The sequence below is a fragment of the Monomorium pharaonis genome, chromosome 3 (assembly GCF_013373865.1).
Source record: "Monomorium pharaonis isolate MP-MQ-018 chromosome 3, ASM1337386v2, whole genome shotgun sequence".
Classification (NCBI taxonomy): Eukaryota; Metazoa; Arthropoda; class Insecta; order Hymenoptera; family Formicidae; genus Monomorium; species Monomorium pharaonis.
In genome coordinates, this window is record NC_050469.1 from 31,695,654 (window position 1) to 31,708,235 (window position 12,582).

A 12,582-nucleotide genomic window follows, 5' to 3' on the forward strand; every position below is an offset into this window, starting at 1 on the left:
AAAGTAAGTGGTAACTCGGTATGATAAATAAAGAAATGTAATGTAAGTTTCACTCTTTGACAAAAATGTTATGTACAGATCTAGACCTTCTTGAATTTCCCACCTCGTTTCCTGGTAAAAGCATTTTCGAGAAAAATCAACTTAGGTGAGAGTAGAGTCTTCATCCTTTAAAATGACCCCAAGAAGATTGTTGATTTTTTTTTATGAAGTTATAATAGTTCAAATGTCGGCAATTCTAGACTTGTGCGTAATTTTCTTTTTGTCAAAAAGCATATTTCTTCCTCCGATGCCTTTTGTCATCAGCGATAAGGGATGCGCTTCGCGAGAGAAACGCACGAAAGCTGACAGAGGCTTTATTTCCTCAAGAGTTGCTATTATGAAGCTTGGAAGATGACAATGCAGTGACGTGATTATGAGACACGTACGAAGACGGAGGACCAGTTTTCACATATCGTGAAACATTATAGTGAAATACATAGCGCTCGCAGTCGCGAATACAAATACGCTTTAAAACCATAGAATTTACGTTCGTTCGTTCATTCGTCGCGGAATATCTCACGAAAAAGGGAAAAGAGAAGGGAAAATATCCGGATCAAAGAGTCACGAGAATTAAACGCAGTTCTACGCAGCATGTTTAAACGAATTCCCTTTGCTGTCACATTTCTTGCAATTTATACGACGTATGCTACTATACCTGTATAAATATATATAAAAAAACAAATATTTATTAAAATATGAATGTATTGAAATGAATGGACATGCGGTCTCCTACGCGGATAGCAAACGCGCATAAAATTATGCGAAAATGTTTTTTGTAAAACATTCTCGTTTGACGAGAAACATTTTGCGAAGCATTTGTGTTAAAAGAATATTCTTTATGACAACGGATTATTAGCATACTTAAAAAAAGACATAAAAATTGACAGAGACTTCATCTAATAAAACTTAAAACTAATTTATTTTTTACGCTTATAGTGCATATTTATAACATATTATGCATATTTATAATATTCTTTGTATACTTATAATACACTATATATATTCATAACATCCACAATAAATATTATAAATAAATTTATTTTAAGTTTGATTAGATAAAACTTCTGACGGTTTTTGTTATTTCTAAGGCTTGACGCATTAGAACTCAATTTCGAAATGTAGAATTATATAAAAATTATTATTAAAATTACGTAAAAATTTGATTTTAAATGCAAATAAAATTACTTGACATGACATATAATTATGCAATTATTATATATATACGTAACATTACTTAACTAAATGAGAATTTATTGATTATAAAATTAGTTCATATAGATAAATCTATAAGAAACTCAAATGAAAATAAAATTTAATAATCTTGATCCTCGATTATTCAATTAATTAAGATTGCTTAATATTTCACATACGTTCCTATAATTTTTTAAATGGTATTTTGGAATTGTGTAGGTTTCATTTATTAAATTGATTTTTTGCAATTGGAGATTTTTATGCAATTCTTAATAATAGTGCCTAAAACATTTTAACATATTTTTTATTAATAAACCATTTTTTAAATAAAGCATTTATTTTTAAAAGTAACATAAAGATCAATTTAAAAGATTAATTTTCTAATATTTTAATAAGTAATCACATTTATATTTTTAAACCTTATTTATAATAGCAAGAGTAATATGTATCTTGTTTAAATTATCATATCGTATAATAATAAAAACACATTTTCGTTACAATTTTATATCATAAAAGAATAACAAGACTACGCAGTTCTCGATTATCATATTAAGTTATGAATATTGTAATAATTATGATTTTATAATATATTGTGAAAAATGATAAATAACTCTTTCTTAAAGCGCTATACAGACTTGTGTATCCGTATAGCGTATCATTGATGCGTATCAATTTAATCATACGACACGGCGCTTGCCTTTGAACATTATTGTATCAAAATTTCGATATAACGGTGCAATATTCCCCATCTACGCAACGATAATATGATACGCGAATACGCAACAAGTTCGTATCCGCCTTTAGGTGTCACATAAACTCAATGCAGTAATGTTATTTTCCTGTTATACATTTTTATTGCTAAATTTTTTCTTCTTCGACGCCTACATTCGCGGAAGCTTTTCCGGTAATGAGTTTTACATATCTACATACCTTAGAATTTAAAATATTAAATTTACCTTTAACTTTACGTATTTTATCTTTATATTTATATAATTATATGTATCATCTCTACTTAACATCTGTTATCGTTAATGATATAATTATACGTATTATTTAAATTTAAGTGATTATATCTATATAACAAAACTTAAACAATGTAAAATGTAATGTAAATCGCAATTTTAATACTATGAATTGAGTTAAACAGAAAAAATTATCAAAAATGTGATATTTATTTATTGTATTAATTTTTAATTAGACTCTCAAAGAGGTTCAAACTCACCATAATATTACAATATATGATAACATTAAAGTTCTTTTAATATAGGACTGTATTTGCATAGAGAAAATGTAGATTTCCATACATTTAAATGTCTGTGTGACAATAAAAAATATATATAAAATTAAATATAAACATATAATTATGTATAAAATCTGTCTGTATATGTTTCCCTTGTTTTGTATAATTTCTATTCTATACAAAAGTAAAATAAAAGGAGAAAAAAAGAACAAAAACTGAAAAATAACTTTTGTATTATATATAAACACAAAAAGAAAACATATATAAATTTTTAAATTATTTTATATATAATTATACATATATATATTTTTATTTATATGTTTGATTACGTAACCTTTTATCAGATAAGATTTTAAAAATTTTAACAATAATTATATATATTTGCATATAATTTTTTAATTATTTTATGTAAAGATACTGTGCAATTGCGGTGTTGGTAGTATTTAAATTATCTTCAAAGTTTAAGAGAAATAATTACGATGTAGATTAATATACCTTTACAATATTTAACATTAATCACAGTTTAATCTTGTTTCTAAGAGTGAATAATTAAGATCAAGGCTATCATTACTTTCCACAATTTTAACACGAAACTCCTGGTAATTACTCTTCAAAAAAAATTACCTTCTTCCTCCATGGTCGTGGATGAGATTTCCTCAGGCTTGGCCTCAATCCAAATTGGTTTCCTCCTACAAGCCGAGTATCATCGACGGCACGATGTCGCTTTTCATACGCGCACCTCACCTTTTTCGCGACATGCTTATCCGTTGCCCGTCGCACGTTGACGTTCCCGAAATTCCTGAATTTACCATTCAAGAAAACGACTCGATTTCGCGCTGCTACTCGCGCACCACGCGCGTGCACATTGAATCCCACGAGGTGGTGATCGCGGACGAATCCAATACACGCGTGCAAATATTTACTCCCGATGTTAGATCCAATTAAATTTTAAACGCGCGAATTTCCACGAGTTTTGTCGCCAGGCGCGTACGAAGCTCCGTTTGACGACGGCATCATTATTAATGTTTCGCTCGTTCTCGATTTAATCCCCAATTTTTCTTTCTCTTTTTTATGAGAAAAAATCACAAAAAAACCCGTTTACGTGACTCGCCGTACAGGTGAGAAATTATATCGCTGGTATTATTAGAAATGAGCTTTCAGTTTCACTGTAAAAGTCAATCGCGCGAATTAATTCAAAGATTGAAAGAGACCGCTGCTTCAAAACACGAAAACTTAATTTATTGTTGACGTATTATTTTTAAGATGGGATACTTTTCCCTTCAGACCTCCCGATCCGAGAGGACCTTCGACAAACTTTCCGTCCAACCGCTTTCGCAGCCGCAAAGCTTGCAACTGGTGGCTGAATTCCCACAGCGAGATCGCCGAGACGCTTCCCTACAATCCCTTCGCGGTAACTCCGCGTTGTAAGCTGCGCGAAAGCTCGTCATTCGTGACGCTTTAATCTAGGTGTGGGAGAGAGAGAAAGAGAAAGGAGAGAGAGAGAGAGAAATTGCTTTTATATTTTCAAATTGTGTCAAAATAATATTTTTTGTTTTAATCTTTTCTTACATATATGTATTATTTTTTAAATACATTTATCTTGTATTAAATTAAACATAAAATCTATTACTGTATATACAATTAATAACGTAATTAATCGATTTAAAAAATTACGGTTCTAATGAAAAAAATTTTTATCTTTTCTTATCTTCTATTTTTATATTTTTAAAAATATTTTAATTTTAAATTTATGAAAATTTTTGAAAAAAAACTTCAAGTTCTTCACATTCTTTTAAAAATTTTTTTCGAAAATTATAAAATATAAAAAATCTTGGAATTATTTTAGAATATTTTTCAGAATTTATACGTAAAACATTCCAGAAAAAAGAAATCTTTCAGTACTCTTAAAAAGCACTTTCAATTCATTAAAAAAGTTTTAAAAATTTATGATTTATGAAAATGATAAAAAAGTTAAGATTTGTTTTTGCACGAATCGAACAAATAACTCCAACAAATGGACATTGAATAATATCATAAAATTAATATAAACAATATGAACCATACTATTAATGCAAAATGTTTTCGACGTGCAACTTTTGCTTTCTCTTTGTTCAATTATGGTCGATTGTTCCAACTTCTTGGTAAACTTATCTACCAGGTAAGCATGTGTCTATCTTCAGTTCTTTTCTTAAATAAATAAAGACAAACATATATTTACCTGATAGATAAATTTACCCCAAGAAATTGGAACAACCAATCCTAAATGTCTAAAATTGAGAATTTTTTAATGTTTCGTTATATTAACTTTCAAATAAAGTTTTTTTTTTTTTTTCATAAGTTATATTAGTTGTAAACTTGCATAACTCATCTTAATTATGATCAACAAAATTCATTTCCTCAGCTTAATTATAAATTAATTTAATTAGTTACATAACTGTGAAAGTTAATCAATATCTGCATAATCTTATGACTGCACGTATAGACACGTATATTAAATATGCAAGTTTTTTATTTTATGTATAAATTGCTACAAATATATTTACTGAGTTAATTATAACTTAATATAAGTTACACAAAAAGAATGCAGGAATGTCTTAAAATATTTTTAATAGATAATACATGTATAATTAAAAAAATAAATAAATAATGTGATTGAAAGTACCTCAATTTGCTTACAAATATTGAATAAATTTATTCACCTATTAATCGTTCATCATATATACTTATATTTTACAATTTTATTGCTTATTCATTTTGCGATATTATAATAATTTTGCTGTAATATTTTTTTATAAATATATTGAATCATAATATTAAATCTTAAATCTTAAAATACCAACATCAGAAATATCGAACGTTAGCATTTTATGCTTAAAGTGCCAACATCCAATTTTCCAGACATCTATATAAAAATTCATAAAAAATTAAAAATAATTATTCCTTATGTTGAAATTGTTATTTAGCTTTTGTAAATCGATCTTTTATTAGCACTAAAAACGTTAATCACATGAAATTAATTTAGAAAGAAAAAATTCTATATCTATTTTACAATGCAAAAAAAGATTTGTTCTATTTTTGTTAAATAAAATAAAAACATAGATTTTTAACTTATAAAATCAAAAAAAAATTTCTTTATTACATTAATAAATGAGTCAAACAAATGTTCATTTCGTATTTATTTCATTCCCAATATTTCAGCTGTATTACTTATATGCATATATGATGTATATTTTATATTTATATGTATAATATAAATCCTTAAAGAAATTCCATTTCTCGCTCGATACCAACAAATTTAAGTTGCTCTGTCGGTCCATATCTAAAAATTGCCACGATATTTATAGTTTTTAATCATACAATTGATGAGTTAATTAATATTACAGTGATATACCTGTAATCGAAAAATAATTCTTCGCCAGGTTGAATTGCTCTTTTTGCAAAAATACCTATTCTATGATCACCGTTTACCATCATTACTTTTGCGTAACAATTGGGATTTATAGAATGATTGGCGAATCTTATTTTATTTCCTTTTCTTGTTGCATCAACAACAAAATCTAGAAAATATAAAAAATTGTATCAGATCATACAATTATATGCTTATATATAAAATATATAAACGGTAAAATTGTACGTTTTGATCACATTATGTATGACGACTGTTAATTATTACGTGTTTTTTAATTACTTTTAATTTTTTTCCAAATACTTAATATCTCATTATTGTTCGTACAGTTTGCTTTTATCTTTATTTACCAGAAATTATCTTTTATCTTGTTTTTTGCTAGGTGTTTGCTCTCTCTATATTTACTAGAATTTATAATTCTACTTACCATTATTGAGATTAAAGAGAAAACTGCACATATATTTGTCGTACACCTTTCCTCTTCTATCGGCTTCATCTTGACTGATAATTTCGCCGCAGTATTCCGAAATAAATTCATTCTTTGCTGCAGATTCTTTCAAGAAAATCCCCCAACCTGCTACGTCTGAAGGTGCCATCAAAAGATGCTTGTCTACGAATATTTTTTATTGTTTACGTATCTTTGTTTTTAAAAAAATAATACGTTCAAAATTTGTTCAAAATTTGTTAATCTTACGAAGACCACGTTGCACGCTGACATTCTTGCAAGATATTTTAGTGATGTGAAATTGATCAGCGCCACAAGTTTGACAAAGATCCGGATCACATTCCCTCACAGCCAAGTAACACGGGCACTGCTTTGTGTTGCATTGAGCTTTACACCTACAACCAGGAAATCGATTTTGGCACTCACTGCTGCACTGACAGAATTTTTCGCAGAAATTCTGCGCCTGTATGCAAGGACATGAGTTGTCGCATTGACGGCCTGGATGATCGCAAGGCGCGAAATTATGCACATGATTAGCACCTGTTGAAACAAATTGATTAGAAATCGAAAGAATTGTAGCTTGAATTTAATTTTAATTGGTATTTGCTCTCGGAATTTCCTGACTGTTATTCGCAGACCCAGTGTATCCGATAAACAATACAAACAAAAAAATCCGATAAAACTGTATCTGATAAAATTTTAATGCATGCTTAAAGTTAATATAATTGAATAATTTTTTTCATTTTAAATGCGAAAAATAAAATTATGTATCTTAAAATCATATAAGATTGTAAAAAACATTTATTACAAATTTTTTAGAGATGTAATTTATAATTTGGGATGTAATTTAAAAATTTAGATCCACTGGACTCAAACTACCAATCAAGTAAATATTTTGGAAATCGATTAACGAATGTACCAGAATCTTTTTTAAGTTGTATCTTTCTGCAGTGCATGGACCATAACCGGTGCTTCTTTTTCTTTTTGCGCGGTGGTGTAAAGTCCTTCAAATTTTCTATAGCAGGAATATCCGAAGCCTCTTTTTGTGCGAATTCATACACCTCTTGACAAGTTTTTGTTAACATAATTTGTGCTAATGCACAAGGATTACCAGGAAAAGCTTTATGAAGAGCTCGGAATAGGCTCTGTTCTGAGCCTGTCCACGAGAATTCGCTTTCTGTCTTAATTCGTTTACCAATTCCTAACAGTGTGAAGGGCGTCTGATTTTCAGGTTGCGCTTGATCTTCCATCATTTCTTCAGATTTGGAGTTTTTATTAACGTTTTGCTTAAAATCTAATTTAAATAATAAAATATCTTAAAATTTTACTTACAATATAAATATATATATATATATATATATAATTTCTAGCAGAAAAAATTTTTAATAAAACATTAACATTTTTCTACCGGAATTTCATGATAAATTATATGTATTAACCTTGACAACTGCCTCCTTGTCCATACTTATTGCTATCGTTGCTATCCTCGCTGCTCGCTTCGTTTCCAGAATCGACGCTTGCTTGTTTTCGTACCTTTCTAGGACCACCGCGTTTTTCATCGCCCTCCTCTTCTTTCGTGTCCGCTGCTTGAGCCGCCAGCTTCTCCTTCATTCCTTCCTACACACAAAAAAAATAAAATTATCAACTTTGTATTTTGAAAATAAATATTCCATTGAAACTTAGCATAATATGCAGCATACCAAATGCATGTAACATTCTGTCCCGCATGGCTCCGAAAATGGTTTCAAATCGGGTCCTTTTCGTTTCAGCAAATTCGGACCTGGATGGCAAACTTGGAGACCTACAAGCAATATCATAAACTTACTACAAATGTACTCTCGTCAGCTGATTCGGTATAATGGCGAGAAATTTAGTAGACACAGCGATGAACGATGAATGAAATATGATTGCAGATGAGCCCTTGACGATGTCTCTGTGCTAAACAAAAAAAAGCTTCCGATTGATAATGCATTAGTTTATATGCAATGTTCTTTACCTTGCGGCGAGGTCCCCCTGGCTGCTACGATAAATCAGGAATCACAAATTATTGTAATTAATAAACTTTCAATTTAGAACACTTAAAGTATTATACAACATTTTAGTAAGTTGTATTTCAGCAAAGTACTCTTTTCTATCAATTCTGCTTTATTTTTAAAAATATATTATTAGTAAATAGGTAATAGACAGGGTGGAGTAGTAACTAAATTTAAAAAATTAAAAGTTAAATACTAAAGTTAATTTAAATAAAAAGTTAATTTAACTTTTAATTAAACTAATTTTAATTGTTAATTTTTATTTTTAATTGATCATTCTTAAAATAGTAAATACTTAAACTTTAGTGTATTATCTTGTTCCTAAGAAATAAATTTTTTAATGGAAATATATGTTAAAAATTGTAAAAAAATATTAAATTTATTTTATAATTTATATTGTAATTGTTTTATTACATAAAGTAATCTAATTTTTAAAATTATGACATTCTAATATAAATAATGCTTTTCAAAATTAACTTTTACTGTAAATTGTTAATCTTAAACTTTTAACGTAACTTAATTTTATACGCTATTAACTTAATTTTTATTTAAAAAACTATTAACTTACCCAACCCTGATAAAATAATATTAAATAATATTTTTTAGGATTAATACTTCACAAAATACAACTTAAATAATTAAGAAAATAACTTTGTAGCAATATACTCACGATGTAAAAAACAGTCGTATTTGAAGCATCTTCTACAAAACAAAGTGTGAAAAGAATGCATTGTTTGTTCCCTAGGTACACTTCTTGCATTTATACCGTCTATATTAGGTGTACACTCTGGCGGTAAAACATTTGGATCAGATCTCTCAGTCAATTCAATATACTTTTCTTTTAATTCTTCTGGTCTTCCTTTATCGGGAAACATGCTCGATATTGCCTGATAATTATAATGATAATTATAAAGCAATTATATTAAAGGATTTAAAACTAATGTTAATTGTGTTATAAATTTCTTTACATTAAATATATGCATCGATGGAAACGGAGTAGCCACTGTCTTTCCATATTCATTTTTTTCTAACTTGACTTCAGATTTTATTTCAATATCCTTCTTCTCGTTTTCCCTTTGATTTTCTTTCTCCTTTAAAGACTCCTTCCCTTTTTTTAGTTGTTCTCTGTCCTTATCATCTTTTTCGTAATTTGCTAGAGCATTCACCAAATCAACGAAAATGGAGTCATCCATAAAACCAGATTCTCTGTCACCATGGACCTGCAACAACAAAGTATGTGACAATAAAATTTATTCGCATAATTATTAATGCATATTTTGACTAGGCTCTATTACTTTTCCATCATAATTTTTTATAAGTTCTTCAATAAAAGTGCCATCTTGATCCAAAATTTCATCACCCATATAAGGAATGTTATGTAAAACGGTTTCATCCTCCACCATAAAGTTCTGTTGAATAGGAGCCCATGTGTACATGGTCGGTATAGGTGTCACTGCATTAATTATCTTTACAGGACAACTTTGTACATCGCCGTCAGGACTAGTAATTTCAGCTTTTTTCATACAAGAAAGATGAGGTGGAATGTCTTGTATTGCCAGCCACATTGCTTTTCCATCTGTCCAGCGTTTTTGTTCAGCCACAAGAAGATCTGTTCAATAAATAATTCTAAATATTTGTTACAATACAAAGTTGCATGCTAATGTTAACAAGCAGTTGTTATCACTTTTAGTATTCAACAATAAGTTAAAATAATAAAAAAATAAATACACAATGTGAAATAGATCAAAATAGAAATATATCTCTTATATACATTAAAAAATAATATTAAATATAAGCATAATTGACAGTAATGCGTTATTGTAACTTTTTTCGTTATCGTTACTTTTTTCAGTATTGTAACTTTTTTTATCTATAACAATAATGATAACATCGTTACATTTTTGCAGTAACAGTAACAAATTATCCATTACTTTTAACGTTATGTTTTGCTTAGTTATTATTTTTATATTTATTTAATAAATTGCATGTGAGTGTGCAGTTATTTATTCTTCGAACAAATAGTTGTGATTGACCACTGTAAGAACTACTACCGTTATTAAATCCGATTAAGAAACATATTAATAATATTGAAAAATTATATAATACATAAAAAATTAATTTTAAATTATCTCTCTCTCTCTCTCTCTCTCTCTCTCTCTCTCTCTCTCTCTCTCTCTCTCTCTCTCTCTCGAACTAAAATATTGGTGAAGAAAATTGACTCAAACTAATTTTATTTTGAGATTATCAATACACAAGATGGTCCTCTTCAATATGCAAATACAGTTAATACAATGTATTCTATCATATATATTATATAACATCCAAAAAAAGTATTTTACATTCAAAGTAATTTTTCCTATAATTTTATATTCTGAGCTTAATGTTTTACAGCAAACAAATTGCTGTTTCAATAAAGTAAAGTATTCATCACAAATTCATGAGATATTATTTATTTTTCATTATTTTTAATTATTATATACATCTTTTTAAAAGATGTTTATGAACAATATGATGAAAAACTCATTATAATAGAGGAGAGAAGGCAGACTACAGATATAATGAAATTCACAATATTTCATATACTTTGAATTTTGAGGATAACCATCTAAATTACTTCTTCACATACAAATTAGACATTATAACATGACCATTGGTCATGAATGTTTATTTTTGTCATATTAGTTGCATTTCAGTATGTAGTTGCAAGTAACTACAAGTTTTATAAATGTGTATTCTTTATGTCATTTTGAGAAACATTAGTGTACTTTGAAGGACTTTTAAATGATATAATTGAATTTAATGTTTGACTTAATGTAAATATGAATTTGATATGTTATATTGTCTGCGTTCAGGGTTATGAATTACTTGCGAGTGTCATGAGTCTAAGTTCAATAATCTCTTCAAATTTGGTTATTTTACTTATCATCTGTTAGAACTTTTATATTATCCATACAATTGCATTCTGTATATAAAAAGTACAAATCACTAAACATAATTATATGTACAAATATTAAGAAAATTATACAAATATTAAGAAAAATTATTAGCGGTAGCTTTGACATAACATTTGATGATACTTTTCACATAAACTTTTATGACGTATACTTGTTGGCAAAAAAGTTCACACAAAAAGAATTACCAATGGTCTGCAATATTGAATTGGTGCAATGAGTTAAAGTAAAACAAGTATATTTCTTCTCTTCTAACTTATTCCACCAGTTCAGAAGCTCAGTGTAGCTATAAAAAACAGACCATGAATGTATTTCTAAGGTTATGGTGATATTTACAGGGTTATTACAAGTATTAATATTAGTAATTTCTTTTAACATTTGTATATTAATCATGATCATCAAAACAGATTCGAAACAATCGTAAATTTGGAGTTTTATCAAAGAATTAATCATAAATTGTTATATAAATTTATCCATAAATAACTGTAAATGATATTTATAGCCCTGTTCTACTATTTATTTATATGAATAATAATATGCAATAATATATGATAATATAATGACTAAAATATTTTAAATATATAAATATAAAAATCTATACAATTTATATAAAAAAATTAAAACCATATGAATTAGGAAGATATCAAATTTGTTTCTTTATTAATGAAATCTTTGTACTTTTTATCTTTCCTCTTTCTTTAGTATTAAATAATACATCTATTTTATTTTTGTTAAATGCATTAATAATAGTTAAAGTAATATTATGCAGATGCACAGAATATATCTATTTTTGTAGGAAAAAATGCAACTTACCAGTCATAACCTTGCGATTCTGGTTCCACGCGATTTTGACTTCGTCCGCTCGTTTGTAACGTTTCATCTGCCGCAATCGCATATACTCCGATTTTACTCTCTTCCTCCATTCCGCTGAAATTTTAGCTTTTGACATAGTAATATAAATGCACAATTCTCGAGCATAAAATTATTACTACTTGGCATCAAACAACATAAATCGCCATTTGCCACTGATCGTCATGACAACGCTACCATCGCCACTGGTCGCCACCAAAGAATAAGGGAGTGTTCCCACTGAGCGCGTCACGCGTCGCGTCGTCCTTCGCGCCCAATCAAAACGTTTATTATATTTTATCATAATAAAATATAATAAACGTTTTGATTGGGCGCGAAGGACGACGCGACGCGTGACGCGCTCAGTGGGAACGCTCCCTAAGGATACCATTACATTTGTCCGATTTTGTCGTACGACGAGTTTGTTG

General features: G+C 28.4%; 2 protein-coding genes across 4 annotated transcripts in view; both read right to left on the reverse strand.

The window, feature by feature from the left end:
• The window catches only part of LOC105835065 (adenylate cyclase type 2), an 82,307-nt gene extending 78,440 nt beyond the window's left edge, over positions 1-3,867 (reverse strand). Inside the window, exon 1 of one of the 2 annotated variants that reach the window (XM_012678025.3) lies at positions 3,095-3,867. In XM_012678025.3, coding sequence (XP_012533479.1) covers positions 3,095-3,107 — 13 coding nt within the window. In that variant the 5' untranslated portion in view covers positions 3,108-3,867. The remainder of the gene's footprint in view (positions 1-3,094) is intronic. The other variant, XM_012678024.3, reaches the window with a different exon arrangement.
• A 1,703-nt stretch (positions 3,868-5,570) lies between these two features.
• On the reverse strand, positions 5,571-12,373 carry LOC105835069 (histone-lysine N-methyltransferase E(z)). Of its 2 annotated transcripts, none has more exons than XM_012678030.3 (12): positions 12,119-12,373; positions 9,650-9,963; positions 9,323-9,574; positions 9,025-9,241; positions 8,318-8,341; positions 8,022-8,122; positions 7,761-7,938; positions 7,241-7,615; positions 6,571-6,861; positions 6,304-6,486; positions 5,862-6,027; positions 5,571-5,789 (listed from the first exon to the last, which is right to left on the reverse strand). In XM_012678030.3, exons 1-12 carry the CDS (start codon positions 12,252-12,254, stop codon positions 5,729-5,731), a joined length of 2,298 nt encoding a protein of 765 aa, XP_012533484.1. In that variant the 5' UTR covers positions 12,255-12,373; the 3' UTR covers positions 5,571-5,728. The 2 variants fall into 2 exon arrangements, with proteins under 2 accessions (XP_012533484.1, XP_012533485.1); XM_012678031.3 differs by having other exon boundaries at positions 5,654-5,789; positions 8,318-8,338.
• Positions 12,374-12,582: the final 209 nt, after the last annotated feature.

Bases quoted from the DNA above. Each gene is read 5' to 3' on its own strand.
- LOC105835069 (XM_012678030.3), bottom strand. From the start codon at position 12,254: ATGTCAAAAGCTAAAATTTCAGCGGAATGGAGGAAGAGAGTAAAATCG. The intron at 7,939-8,021 runs GTATGCTGCATA...TTTTGTGTGTAG, and splicing joins CAGAATGTTACATGCATTTG to GAAGGAATGAAGGAGAAGCT. The intron at 7,616-7,760 runs GTTAATACATAT...TATTTAAATTAG, and splicing joins ACAAGGAGGCAGTTGTCAAG to ATTTTAAGCAAAACGTTAAT.